Source organism: Pyrgilauda ruficollis, unplaced genomic scaffold (genome assembly GCF_017590135.1).
Source record: "Pyrgilauda ruficollis isolate IOZ18807 unplaced genomic scaffold, ASM1759013v1 scaffold52, whole genome shotgun sequence".
Lineage (NCBI taxonomy): Eukaryota > Metazoa > Chordata > Aves > Passeriformes > Passeridae > Pyrgilauda > Pyrgilauda ruficollis.
Window position 1 is genome coordinate 3,261,604 of NW_024526822.1, and position 14,669 is coordinate 3,276,272.

Genomic DNA, 14,669 nt, shown 5'->3' on the forward strand with positions numbered 1-14,669 from the left:
ATCAGGGAAGGAGGATTTAAGTGTCCTGTTATCCTTCTAAAAATGCTTTTCATTGTTTAGCTGGTAGGGGTTAGACTTCTTCAGGTGATACCCAGAGCATCCCAGTGCACAATTGCCAGATCTCTCTTGAATTTCCATCATCTTTTTCCCAAACTCTTTCACCCTGGTGCTGTGGGTGCTCTTTGCTGACATGCTGCAGCTGTGTCTGTGCACTCTGATGGCTGTTCACCTCATTCAGGGTAGATTTATGAGGTTTTACTGTGCCACTTGAGCGTTTTTAACCCCTCTGTGCTGTCAGAGGTATGCCTCAGGGAGGGAATTAATTAATTAATGAACACTTGGTGTGATGAGGGAGTGGCAGGTTTTGGGGTTAGTGACAGGTTATCTCTCTCTTTACCCCCCGTGTCCTCTTTCCCTGTGCTCTGCTTGCTGCAGGTGAAGGATGTGAGCAGCTGAGATCTGCCCCCAGCCCTGATCAATTCTCTTCTCACCTCTTGGCTTTTGCCTGGCTGTGGAGGGAACCCTGCTGGCATGCTGGATGTTCAATCCTACAGCTTGCATTTGTTTTCTTTCCCTCTGCTGGCAAAAGAGGCTCTGCTGGAAGTGCTTTCACCTCCTTTAGGTCTGCCAAAACTGCCCAAACCTTGCAGATGAACAGAAGGTGGCACCTTCCCCACCACATGTGGCCCCAAAGGAGCAGCTCCTCCTTTGCCACAGCAATTTTGAGAGAGGAAGGGTTTGTAGGGGTTATGAAGTTGCTTCATCTTTTCCTTGTCATGGGTTTTTGTTCCAGAAGGTGATAAAATCCCTTCTTTGACTGGTTCACTGGGGATGGACTGATTAAATGTATTTCCAGGGATGTTTAGATGATTACAGGCTGTTGTTTTCTCCTAATGAAACACGAGTTTCTTTAATGCCACTTACCTCAGCCAATTCCTGTGGCATTAACAAAACCCCTATCACAAAACTGCCTGGAATTAAAGCCCAGGAGGCTGGAGGGGCAGCCAGGCTGAGCACACAGTGCCCTGCCCATGCCACGGGGACAGGAGGGATCCTGCAGGGCCTCAGGGATCTGCCAGGCACTGACAAATGGGAAGCAATTGCTCTGTGTGCAGAGCCTTTAATGAAGACCTAATTCCTGCAAATTCTTCCCTGCCAGCACCATATGCAGCATTAAAAAGGCATTAAAGCAGCTCAGGTCTGCTGCTGTACCTTGGCAAGCACTGGCTGCCCTGCACCTGCAAGCTCTCAGCTGGCAGTGGCGTGGCAGATAAGCAGACATTTATAAATGTGTGTTTTTAGCAAGAACTAAACACTGACAGTTGGTTTGTCCCTTTGCTGCAGCTCTCCAAACAGCAGCATCCAGCAATGTTTGACAGCACCTGATTGTGTGCTCTGTGCTTTGTGATTAGCAGAGGCACAAAGCTTTGCTTGCCTGTTCTGGGCATTGCTGGCCCACAGCTTCTTGTTCCTCACACACCCAGAGCTCCTTAGGTGCCTTTTTGGCTGTGCCAGTTGAGAAGAAAACCCTCCTGTAAAACCATGGCACCACGCTGTCACCCTGTTCTTCTGAGCATTCTCATGTTGGCATTCTTGTAATGGAGTTTCTCACGCATTTTCTGTGAATAATGATTGTTTTTACATTCCTCTCTGGAGGAGGAGAAATTTGATAGACTCTTAGTTTGTCCAGTGTAATTAGAGAGGTGGCAATTTCATCCTCCAATCCACTGTCACCTTTGGAAGTCTATAAATATTGGATTCAGGAAATAAACTTCCCTTCTTCTTCTTGCCTTGGAGTTCTAGTGTCCGTGTTGTTTTATTTAGTGTCCTAGTGTGACACCACGCTGGGTTTGAACAATGCTGCTCTAGAAGAAAAGTGGTGACTGCAGGCCCGTCCTGAATCTATTTTAACTTTGTTTTTCTCTTGACAGAAAGACCAGCCTAAGATGGTGATGGAGTACTGGACGGGGTGGTTTGATAACTGGGGAGGCCCTCACTATGTCTTTGATGCAGATGGTGAGCACCTCGTGTGGCTTGGGGGGGTTCTGCTCTTCGGCCTCAGGGACCTGTGCCTGCTCTGCCTCAGCACCCACGGGGTTAACCTGGTGCTGCTGGGGCTCAACCTGCACACAAAACCGAGTGAAAACACCCAAAAATGAGAGAAACTGACCCAAAATGGAGTGAAACCGACCTGAACCACCCAAAGCTGAGAGAAATTGACCCAAACCTGAGAGAAACTGACCTAAAACCAAGAGAAACTGACCCAAAATTCAGTGAAAATGACCCAAAGCTCTGGGGACCTGTGCCTGGTGTGCCTCAGCACCTACAGGGTTAATCTGGCGCTGCTGGGCTCAACCTGAGCCTGGAAATGACACAAAACAGAGAGAAACTGACCCAAAATTCAGTGAAAATGACCCAAAGCTCTGGGGACCTGTGCCTGGTCTGCCTCAGCACCCACGGGGTTAACTTGGTGCTGCTGGGGCTCAACCTGCACACAAAACCGAGTGAAAACACCCAAAAATGAGAGAAACTGACCCAAAATGGAGTGAAACCGACCTGAAACCACCCAAAGCTGAGAGAAATTGACCCAAACCTGAGAGAAACTGACCCAAAATTGAGTGAAAATGACCCAAAACTTTGGGGACCTGTGCCTGGTGTGCCTCAGCACCTACAGATTTAATCTGGCACTGTTGGGGCTCAACCTGAGCCTGGAAATGACAAAAAAACAGTGAACACACACAAAAATGAGAGAAACTGACCCAAAATTGAGTGAAAATGACCCAAAATTGAGTGCAAACAATACAAAACTTTGGGGACCTGTGCCTGATCTGCCTCAGCACCTACAGGGTTAACCTGGTGCTGCTGGAGCTGGACCTGTGCGGCTGGAAATTACACAAAACCGAGTGGAACTGACCCAAAACTGAGTGAAAATTACATGAAACCACCCAAAACTGAGTGAAACCGACCCAAATCTGAGAGAAAACACCAAAAATTGAGTGAAATCCGCCTGAAACTGACTGAAACCCACCCAAAATTGAGTGAAACCACCAAAAACTTCCTGAAGCTGACAAAAAAAAACTTGAGTGAAAATGACCTAAAACTGGGGGAAACCACCCAAAACTGAGTGAAAAGAACCAGAACTGCATGAAACTAACCTGAAACCCACCCAAAACCGAGTGAAACTGCCAGGAAAATTAACCCACAAACACCAGAGGTTGATGTCCAAAAAGGAGACAGAGGAGTCCTGGAACTTTATTCCAATCAAGGCAGAGGCCATGGGGCATTCCTCTGGGATCTCTCCAATTTTTGGAGGACGCAGCCTCCTTTTAATCCCAATTTCCCAGCCACATTTCCCTCTCTGTTCCCCACTGGCTCACAGCCCCTTGTGAGTGCAGCACCTTCTCCCGAGTTCAGAGCTCATTTGGAAGGTTACTACTGAAAAAACAAACCCCCAGGGCATCTGAAGAGCAGTGAAAGCAGAGCTGTACGGGACTGGTTTAACGACTCTCATCCTTCTGCAATTGTCTTTGTAATTGGGTCATTAGGAGTCTGGCTGAGGAGTCCTTGCAGCTCTTCTTAAAAGCAAAATTCCTGCTGGAGGCCTCCAGTTTTACCCCTTTGTCACCTGGAGGAGAGGATTATTTGAATGTATTAGATATTAAATATTTAATACATTCAAATAATTTTGTATTTTTTAATAGTACTAAATAAGTTTGGTATTTAAGTGCATCAGTAGATGTGCTGCCCCTTACTGAGGGCAAGATGGAAATCCCAACACAAATCACTGCGACTGACAGGAGTGATCAGAACGTGGCTGATTTCAATTCCTGGCCCAGATTTGTGTCTGTGGCCTCCCTGGCACTGCAAAAAATCTCTTTTTTTTGCAGAGATGGTGAATACTGTAGCAAGCATCCTCAAAACAGGAGCATCCATCAACCTCTACATGTTCCACGGAGGCACCAACTTTGGTTTCATGAGCGGGGCGTTGGAAGCTGATGAGTACAAGTCAGATGTCACCAGTTATGGTGAGTTTGTTGTCACTGCCGTGCCTGTGCAGCTCTGGCTGCCCTGGGCTGGTCTGAGAAGGCATCAGCACAGCCACTTTGTCCTGAGAGATGAGGTAGGACAGCCCAGAAGTAAATTCCTGTCTAAAAACAGGGGCTTACATGAGTGTTTCTAATTCATTCCCAGCCATTCCAGGAAGTGGGGGATTCCCTTTTTCTTAATTGTAAACAGAGCTGTCACAGATGATGAATTGATATCTCTTTTTTTCTAGGGACACATGGTGATCCAAAACACCATTTTTTAAATTTACCAAGTCAAATTTTACTATAAATCTCTTTTCATCTCAACAGCCCGTGGTTAAAACGGTTAATTGTTGACTTTATCCTCTGGGAAATTCTGGATGTGTGCAAATTAGATCTCTGAAAGTGTGAATGGCTCTTCTCTAATTTAAGGAATTTTGTGGCTGTTTAGTGATGTTCACTCAGATTAAAGTGTACAGATTTCCATACTCTAGACAATGCCATGAAAATTGTGCCTGGGGTTTTTATTTCTTGCATGAAGCCATCCCAGAGCTGCTTTATGTTTTTAAAACACGTGCTGACGTTCTGCTTTTCCAGATTATGATGCTGTGCTGACAGAGGCTGGGGACTACACATCCAAATTCTTCAAGCTGAGACAACTCTTCAGCATGGTCATTGGTAATTACCCAATTACTAATTGGTAATTACCCAGGAGCCACAACACTGGTCAGTCAGGGAATTATTGAAACTGGCCTTTCTGGAGCTCTGGTCACTTGGGAATTATTGAAACTGGCCCTGCTGGAGATTCTACTTGGTTGGGAATTATTGAATCTGGCCTTTCTGGGGCTCTGCTTGGTTGGGAATTAAGGATAGGAGAAGCAAAGGAGGTCTGGGATGGAGGTGTCTTGAATTCAAGGGAGGGATCTTGAATTTGTGTTGTCTGAAATCTTTGTTCCATCTTTGTTTTTGCACCCCAGGCCAGCCCCTTCCTCTGCCTCCCATGATTGAGAGCAAGGCCTCCTATGGTGCCATCCTCTTGCACCAGTACATCTCTCTCTGGGATGTGCTGCCAGCACTTCTGCAGGTAGTGACACCTCTTTTAATGCATGCCACACCTAAAAGGCATCAACTTTCAGAGCAATCTGTGCTCTGCCTTGTTATCCCAAAAGGATGAGGTTGGGGGAATTTTTTAACCAAGGTTATGGAAGAGCAGCGAATGTTTTATCTCAGCTTTGTCACTGCTTGTTCTCTTCTCTTGGAATTGCACCTTTGCAAGTCCTTGGCTCCTTTTTCTGGTACTTGGGTCAGGAGGGATTTTGGGTTGGACCAGAGCTGGGAGGCTCTCACCTGTGGCAGAGTGAAGCACCTGCTTTAAATGAGCTGCCCCTACAAGACCTTCCACTCCTGATGCTCAATTTGCTTCTCCTCTGCAGCCCATTAAGTCAGAATTCCCTGTGAACATGGAGAATCTGCATCTGAACGACAGCATTGGGCAGCCCTATGGATATGTGCTCTATGAGACTGTCATTTTTGGGGGGGGACACCTGCACACCAGGGACCACGTCCGGGACCGGGCACAGGTAGGGGCACGGGGCTGGGTGGAGCCAGGGAATGGGGAGAAAACATGAAATTTCCACTTCTCACCTCAGCCCCAAACCATTACAGCTTCTATTTAAATTTCCAGTTCCACTTTGCTAAAACTTATAACATATTTAAACATCAGAATGCTGAATCTTCTGAGAATATTTTGATAATTTCATTCCCACTTGCACTGACAGTGACACAGTTATGGACACTTGAGTTCTAGGTTCAAGCAGAGACAATTTCTTGCCCAAATCCAGCTGGAGGGATGTCATTATGACATCATTGATGAGCAATTGCTCTGCTCAACTTCCAGTTGCTAATTTCCAGTTCCACTTTGCTAAAACTTGTAACATCTTTAAACATCAGAATGCTGAATGTTCTGAGAATATTTCGGTTATTTTATTGCACTGACAGTGGCACAGTTATGGACACTTGAGTTCTAGCTTCCAGCAGAGACATCTTCCTGCCCAAATCCAGCTGGAGGGATGTGATTATGACATCTTTGATGAGCATTGCTCTGCTCTCCTGTGCTCTGTTCTGCAGGTGTTTGTTAACACCATGTATGTGGGGGAGCTGGACTACAACACAGTGGAGCTCTCCATTCCTGAGGGACAGGTAACTGCAGGGGATTGCTCAGGGTGTGGATGACAAGGTCACTGAAGAGGGAGAAGTCTCAGAAAGGCTCCTCCTCCTGACCCAGACTAGCTTGGTACCCTAATCAGACACAAATTGTGGGATTTTACTGCCAAGTTACCATTTGGGATTGAAAAGTGGGGTCTGAATGCTTTTCCATGGACAAAATTCAACTTATTGCAGCCCTTGCTGCACAAAATCTGCCAGCCTTCTTGCACAGCCACAACCTTGAGTACCTGTACCCTGTTATTGCAGATTAAATCTCTGCAGGCTTCTTCTTCCTTAGCACAAAGCAGGTTTTAAGGGGCTTTGGAGGCTCTTGGGTCTCAAATTAAATGAGGGGGAATGTCTCTCTTTAGCTCTGAGAGCAGTTTCACCCTGGCAGACCTGGCACTGTATTGACTGGGCACATTTCACCAGGGCTGTGGTGGCTGTGGGAGGAGGTGAGGGGGTGATGCACTGTTGTACTTAAGGCTTGTGGGAGAGTTTATGGCACAAGCCTGTCCTGTGTCAAACTCTATTTCTGGCTCTGTGGGTGCTAATAAAATGGGAACTAAAAATTCAAGATAAAAAAAACCCAAAACAACCCAGAAATCTGTGCAAAGGCTGTGAGTTCCTCACTGTTTGCAGTAGAGAACTGTGGGAAAGACAGAAACTTCTACAGTTACAGGAGGGTCTGATCTGCAGCCTTGGAAGGAGCTTGGATTGATGTGAAAGTAAAGTACACAAACATTAATTAGAAAAACTATAAACTTATGTTTCTATAGTTGTAAGTAAGAATATGCTTTAAGTGAGTGAGAAACTGCATTGGGTAAGGTAGTGAAGGGTTTATAATGTAGGAAACTGCATTGGGTAAGATAGTGAAGAGTTTGTAATGTAGGAAACTGCATTAACAAGATAATTAAGGGTTTGTAATGTAGGAAACTGCATTGACAAGATGGTGAAGGGTTTATAGTGTAGGGGTGTGGTTGTATAGAATAAACTAAGAGTTTAGAAGTTAAGCAGAAGCATCTGTGTGGATGTGAGACAGAAGCCTATTAAGTAAAAGTATCCACAGTGCAGTAGAAGTAAAGAAAGGTGATAAGTTAGTAAAGCAAAATAAACCTTGTAGCATGTGTCCATTAGATTAGAAAATTATGTATTGTCTTGTAACAAAGAACTTGTCACTGCTTTATAGCCAGCTACTTACTCCTTTAGAATCTCACAGCCTCTGAGACTGGTGTTTATCTAAACAAGAAATTCTTAGCCCAAGGATAGTCCCATTCCTTCATTAAAAAGCAGCAACAATAATAGAGAACTTGAAAGTAAATTTATAAATTGCAGCTGCCAAAGGCAGTGGTGCCATTTCCCCCCCTCAGCACCTCTGCAGGGCTGGTGCAGCTGATGCTTGTCCTTGTTTGTTTCCAGCAGGGCTTCAGGCAGCTGAGGCTGCTGGTGGAGAACCGTGGCCGTGTCAACTACGGGCTGGCCCTGAACGAGCAGAGGAAAGGTGGGTCTGGCTCTGTGCTCCCAAACTCTCCCAGGCACCTCTCAGATGGAAAGGCTGCAGAGCTGGTGTGTGCTTTGCCACACACCAAGTCCCAGGTGCTTTTCAGCGACTTGTAGTGCTCCTGTGGTGCTTCCAAAACATTCCAGGCAATGTTTGTGTTTATAATTTATTGTCAGATGTAAAAGCAGCTCCAGATTCAGGTCAACTGTCTTGGAGTCCTACAACAGTACAGAAGGACTTAGGAATAAGCATAATTGATGTCTCAGGTCTCTGCAAACACCATCAGTATCATGAGTTTCAATGTTGTTCAGGGACTTTGCAGTCCTAACATGGGATATAAATCCAAGATTGTATCCCTGAAAGTCTTTGCTCCTGCAGCTACACAACCTTGTGGGCAGTCAAACTACAGGAGCTGACTCTAAAACTCCCTAGGTGTGTCACATTCTGCTGAGGAAGTGTGGAAGGTTGTCAAGGCACATCAGTGCCTAAATCACTTTGACCATAATTAAAGTAATAAATGTTTCTTTGTCTAAAAATATTAAGAACCTTAAGAACCATAGGGGCTCAGCTCTGTTGCACACATCACAAATACCTGGAAGCTTTTTGAAATAGCCACAGCTGTGACTGTTAATTTCTTTTAAAACCAACCTCTCCAGCACAGCTCTCGTGGTGCTGGTCAGGACTGGGAGTTGGTGGGAATTGTTGAATGTTCTGAGAATATTTTGATTATTTTATTTCCACCTGCACTGACAGTGGCACAGTTATGGACACTTGAGTTCTAGTTTGAAGCAGAGACATTTTCCTGCCCAAATCCAGCTGGAGGGATGTGATTATGACATCTTTGATGAGCATTGCTCTGTTCTGCAGGTGTTAACACCATGTATGTGGGGAGCTGGGCTGCTACACAGTGGGAATGTGTTAAAAAACAGCCTCACCCCTGTCTGGAGTGATCAGAGAAAAAGCAGTGGCTGCTCAGTGTCCTGCACCAAGGTTTATTTTATAAGGGTACAGCTGAACCCAGGGCTATCAATGAATCTTGCTCTGCCCTAGGTTTCCTAGGTGATGCTCAGCTCCCTTTCTCTTGCTCTGTGAGCATATTACTTCACAGGGAGGGAAGGAAAATACCTTTTTTAATCTGTGTTGTCCCTGGAGGGGTTGATATTGGAGAATCACACCATTTAAAAGCTCACACAATGTCAGGAGGAGGGAACTGCATCCCCTGGAGCAGAATTGACTGAAATGCTCAAGCCTATCACACACAGTGGTGAAGCTGGAAGGGTTTGACTCTATTTTAGTGGGGAACTATGTGCAAAAGCTCTATAAAATAGATTAATGGAGTTAGGCACGTGACTGTATCAATTTTATTTAATGCAGAAACGTTGCATAAACCTCAGTGCTGCCCAGGCAGCCTCAGTGCTGTGATTAGCAGCAGGCTTTGCCTGCTTCATGGAGAGCAACTTCAACAAAAGGCTGCTAAAGGTGAATGACTTCTTCAGGTGCCTTAAAATCCTGGGATGAAAAGCCCCGAGCAGCCCTGGGCGTTGGTGCTGGCTCAGTTATGTTTTGCTGTGCCTGTTAGAGAAGTGATTGACTGCATTAAAAAATTCTGTGCATGGTCAGCTCCAACCCCACAGGCCCCAGAAGCCCAGGTGCTGCCTGTGCCAGCACATCCCAGGGTGTTCTGCTGGGAGGGAAAGGAGAGAATGGAGAGGGCAGAGTTTAGAGATGCTCCCCACTCAATCTGCATGAGCAATGGGACCATATGGACTCTAATTCCATTGCAGAACGTGGCTGCTTTCCATCTCCTGCTGTTCCTCAGATCCAAATAGCAAAATCCATCAGCTTTAGCTGTTCCTCAACTCCTCATTACCCCCATTGCTCTCACAGGCTTAATTGGTGACGTCTTCTTGAATAAAACCCCCTTGAGGAACTTCAAGATTTACAGTTTGGAGATGAAACCTGCCTTCATGAAAAGGTTTGTGGGATTTTAACCTTTATTTTTTTCCTTCTTCATTTCAAACCACCTGTTTTCCAGCAGCGCAGTGTCTAATGGGGAGCAGCTAAATGAGGTAACAGTGGGGAGGTGGATTTTTGCACTGATAGTTTTGTTGCTACTTTTGCCTGAAATAGTGCAGGAACTGGTGCCAGCTGATCCATACCATCATTTAGGGAGAAATCTAATCCCACGGTGCAGGGCTTAAAGATTTCCTTGCAGCAGGGTGAGATCAGGTAGGTAAATCCAGGCTTATCCAAAGGGAAGGATCCCCTCACACCCACATGTTGGAAATTTTGGGTCTTTCTGGAAATTACCAATCTGGCTGATATATTTAGTAATTCAGCCTGGCAAGGGATGGATTAATTCTAGAAAGCTACTGATAGTGCATTAACAATCCAGATGGCTCCCTCTCTTTTATGTTGTTTTGCTTTAATTCAAGGGAGGAAATTTAGCAGGGGGATGTTGAAGAGCCTGTGTCAGCACACAGAGAAAACCTCAGCAAATGTTTCAGGCAGCAGATGCCCTATGGACTCTGGCCACAATCCAGAGACACTCTTTTCAGTGATGTTTTTAATACCAGCAAGCAACTTACGTCCATCCCCCAAGATATCACAGCTGCCCCATTCTGTGTAGGAGGGAGAGAGAGAGGCCACGTTAAACCCAAAAGGCTTTTAAAAGGAAAAAAGTTCACATTCTGAAATGCCTAAGGGCAGTTTTACCAAGTGCTGAGGGGATTCTTATTGATGGGGTAACTCACAACCTTTTGGACTGCAGGGTGTTAGAGGAATATTTCCATTGAGGAGCATTAAAGCAAGTGAGCTGCCATGGCCAAAAAAAAGCAAGATTAGTCACCACTACCCTCAGCTCCTGGCTGCTGACCAGCAGCACTGAAACACAATCAGCTCACAGTCCCCTCGGGGGAGGAGGGAGAGGAGTGTTGTGAAAGGAGCTGTCACAGGCTTTTAGTTGAATAATTCAGTAGCAGCCAGGCTGCACTGGATCAATAACTTCCCCCAGTCCAAGAGATGCAGTTTGTAAGGGCTGGAGGGAACATGTTCTTACAGGAGCTCAAGGCTTCTGTGGGATTCTGCTCTCCTTATTTCCTCTTCTGCTTGTGCCCTGCTCCCAAATTGTTGCCACAGGTAAGAAGTCATGTCAGATTTCCCCTAATTACTGCACACTTGCACGGATGTGTTTGTGTTCCTCGCCAGGAGCCGTGGCAGGAATGTCTGGTTTGAGTCCTGTCAGTTCTGCAGTCTCCCTTAGCAAGCCACAGACATTTCAAGCACCCTGGCAGATCTGAAGGATCCTCAGCAGCCAACGTGAAGCAGAGCTTTTATCCCAGAATGGTTTGGGTGGAAGGGACCTTTAAGATCCTCTCACCCAACCGTTGCCATGGTCAGGGACCCCTTCCACTATCCCAGGGTGCTCCAACCTGGCCTTGGGCACTTCCAGGGATCCAGGGGCAGCCACAGCTTCTCTGGGCACCCTGTGCCTCCCCACCCTCACAGGGAAGAATTTTTTCCTAATATCCAATCCAAACCTGCTCTCTGCCAGCCTGAATCCTCTCCCCTTTGTCCCGTCACCACTCGCTCTTGTAAAAAGCATTGCAGCCCCAGAGGTGGTGACAGCCCCAGGTGTCTCCTCTTGCAGCGCAGCTTGGCCTGCCGGGGCTGTGGGTGGTGGGGACAGAGGCAGGTGGCCCCTGTGGGCTGTGGGTGGTGGGGACAGAGGCAGGTGGCCCCTGTGGGCTGTGTGACGTGTCCCTCTGTTGCAGCTTGCAGCACGTGTCTGGCTGGAGCACGGTCCCGGATTATTTCGTGGGGCCGGCGTTCTTCCGCGGGAGGCTGTGGATAGAGCAGCAGCCACAGGACACCTTCTTGAAGCTGCAGGCAAGTCCTGGTTGTTCTTGGTCAAGTTTTTTTTTTTAAAAAAAGCTGGTTAGAGAGACTTGTGCAACAGCTTTGACTGATCTCTGTGTCTGTAGACTCCCCCTCTCTCTTAGGGAATTATTCTGAGGGTCTCCTCCAGGTAATTCTGTTCAGTCTGGAGAGGTCCTGTGAGAAAACTGACCCTGCAGAGCTGCCAGTGACCACTCCAGTCCTTTTTTACTGGCATGCAAATGCTGTTTTCTAGTTGCAGAGGAGTAATGGGCACAGAAAATAAAGGAGGGCCTTGTTTTATTCCTGTCTCCTCAGTGTGACATGGAAAGAGTCACTTCTTTGTGGCCATGGCATGGGAGTTAGCATTCCTGTCATGCTTCTGTTGGAGACTGCACAGAACTTCAGATGGGGTTTTAAATATTATTAAACTTCCTCCTCTGATTTCCCTCCCTTAGAGCCAACCTTCTGCCCAGCCTTACTGTCCTGCTCACTTTCCCATGGACTGGGAAAATTATATTTGCTGTAAATCAGGCCAGCCAGCAGCAATTCAGTTTTTCTGTCACCTGGGAAAGAGGTGAGGGCAGATATTCCATGCTTGGGAAGGAATAAAGGCCTGTCTGTTCAAAAGGAAGAAAATTCCTATACAAGCACGAATCACAAATTGCACATCTTTGAAAGCTTTATCCTTTTAATGAGCACATTAAGGATAAGTCCTGTTCAACAGGGCTCATTTAAATGTTCCTGGCTGCAGGGATTTGCACAGGGAAAGCAAGCAGAAAACCTGCAGAAAGTGGCTGGAAAGAATGCAAGTGTGAAAGCAGATTTGGTTTCCTGTGGGGATGCTAACGAGGCAGCAGAGCTGCATCAGTAATTTTGTGTTCTGCCTTGATTCCAGGGCTGGGAGAAAGGAGTGGTGTTTGTCAATGGTCAGAACCTGGGAAGATACTGGAAGATTGGACCTCAGGAAACTCTTTACCTTCCTGGGCCCTGGCTAAGGAGAGGGGGCAACGAGGTGAGACTCTGCTGGGATTGCTCTGTGCCTTTTGGGGTTGTTAAAGGTCCTTGTCCCAAAGAGCCAGACACACACAGGACAGCAATTATCCTTTAGCTGAAAGCCAGTGCAATAGAGGGGAAGGACAGTGAGCTCTGAAACCCTAAGAGCTCTGAAAGTGAGGGAAGGTGCTGCTCTAAAGCTGGCTCTGGCTCTGACAGCCATTAAAGGCTGACAGGGATGGCAGCTGAACTTCACAGCTCTGCCTCAGGTTGGAAATCAAGACAAACCTGATGTGATGCTGCTTCATCCCTGCACCACGTGGTGCCGAGGCAGAGCCTCAGTCCCTGTTCAGACCCACACTGACTGAGCTCTTGAAATGGTGCTTCCTTCCCCTGCTCCTAAGAACATTTGCAGCCCCCCAGGCTTTGCAAGAAGGGATTTTCTCTCTCCCTGTACAGATTGTGATCTTTGAGGAGCGCACGGCGGGCCGGATCATCCAGTCCGTGGACATCCCTTACCTAGGACGGACCCAGTACGTGGACTGAGAGCTGCTTTCCCACGTTTGGCTCACCCTGAGCACTCCTGCTTGGCTCAGCGCTCGGGCATGCTAACCTCCACTCCAGCCAGGGGAAGGATTTGCCCTCTGGCAGTGAGGTCAGAGGAGAGGACAGCGAGGAAGCAGCGCCCTTGTTCCATGGATGGATGGATGGATGGATGATGCAGCTCATCCCCTGCCCTGCTGAGGCCCCCAGCCCCGATGGCTGCGCATGTTCTGCACCATCTGGTGGATGTGGGGGAGTAAAAAGGTGCTGGAGGCAGGTGAGAGAGAGAAAGAGAAAGAACTGAAGCCATCTGAACCAGAAGCTGAGCTCAGCTTTCCAAGGACTTTCAAAATGTGCTAACGTTGGCCTCCTCGTTTTTATAATTAGGTAGGGAGAAAATAGTTGGTGCACATGTGAGTAATCAAGTGTGGAAAACCATTCGGTGTGCTTTGAGGCAGATTTTAGCAAGTCTCTCTGCAAAAAGGCCATTATGTGTTCCTTTGTTGGAAGGCAAGGTGGTTGTCAAATGACTTTTAATTTCAGCTTTTTTTTCCCACTAAGTTTTATTATGGAGGTCGTCTCTCTCTCAAAAGGGAAAAAAAAGAAAAAATTTAAAAAGTGAGATGTGTTTTGTCTTCTGTCAAATGTATCATCATGTTTCAGGCCAGGCAGGAATGAGAATTTCCAAGGTGGAGAAATCAAGTGAGTCCTGCAGTCTCCTCTCCACCACTGCTCACACTGTGAAGCACCTAAAGATGACATTCCCCCTTGGAAAATGAGCAGGGATCAGATTTTGGCTGGGGTAGAAGCAAAGGGACTGCAAGTGGGGAAACCCATCCCTGCTTTCTCCTTAAAGCTGCTGTGGGATCTTGGGTCCTGGTTTTTTTTGGCTTTTTTTTTGTCCCTCTAAACAGAAACTTGGGATTTAGGTAAACATGATATTGTTTTAACTCAGCAGCTCCAGGCACAGAGGAGCTGCAGCCTCCTTAGGGAGAGGGGGAGATCAAACCCGAGCTGTGAATCCTTCAGAAGCTCCAAGGAGTTGCTGCTTCCTGTGCCAGTACCAGGAGAAACACCAGACTGTGTCTGTAAGGGAGGTGCAGGGTATTCTGGCTCTTAGAAACCATCATTTTATTTAACAAATTTAAATACAGTTTGTTTAAAACTGAGAACAGACAGTGCAGCTGGAACACACTCCATCCTGGCCAGGTCTGGTGACACCTATCTCTGCTCCCCAGGGCCACAGCAGCTCTGGGACAGCTGAGAGGGCCCAGGCTCCTGTGGGCAGAGCAAATGTGCAGGGCTGTGCTCAGGACTCCGTCCTTTGCATTTTTCTGAAAGTTGTTTCCTTCCAAGGAGGGAAGGTTGGAACCCAGCAGGGACTGGAATTCAGATCAGTGAACCAAAACATGCAGCTCGGAGAGGACATCAGTTGGAAACTATTTCAATGCTATGAAAACTTGGTAGTCCTTGAAAAATGTCTTTCCACTGTAGGGTTTGCAGACTGAAGGGAACTTGGAAGG

At 46.9% G+C, this 14,669-nt stretch overlaps 1 protein-coding gene across 4 annotated transcripts in view; it reads left to right on the forward strand.

The window, feature by feature from the left end:
- LOC121360636 (beta-galactosidase-1-like protein 2) overlaps positions 1–13,768 on the forward strand; it is a 28,312-nt gene extending 14,544 nt beyond the window's left edge. For 2 of the 4 annotated variants that reach the window (XM_041480631.1, XM_041480629.1), the window contains 11 exons: positions 1,932–2,016; positions 3,888–4,025; positions 4,623–4,703; positions 5,003–5,109; positions 5,459–5,605; positions 6,153–6,224; positions 7,650–7,731; positions 9,619–9,706; positions 11,505–11,619; positions 12,506–12,622; positions 13,063–13,768. In XM_041480631.1, the coding sequence (XP_041336565.1) occupies positions 1,932–2,016; positions 3,888–4,025; positions 4,623–4,703; positions 5,003–5,109; positions 5,459–5,605; positions 6,153–6,224; positions 7,650–7,731; positions 9,619–9,706; positions 11,505–11,619; positions 12,506–12,622; positions 13,063–13,149 (1,119 nt within the window). In that variant the 3' untranslated portion in view covers positions 13,150–13,768. The remainder of the gene's footprint in view (positions 1–1,931; positions 2,017–3,887; positions 4,026–4,622; positions 4,704–5,002; positions 5,110–5,458; positions 5,606–6,152; positions 6,225–7,649; positions 7,732–9,618; positions 9,707–11,504; positions 11,620–12,505; positions 12,623–13,062) is intronic. The other 2 variants (XM_041480632.1, XM_041480630.1) reach the window with 1 other exon arrangement.
- Positions 13,769–14,669: the final 901 nt, after the last annotated feature.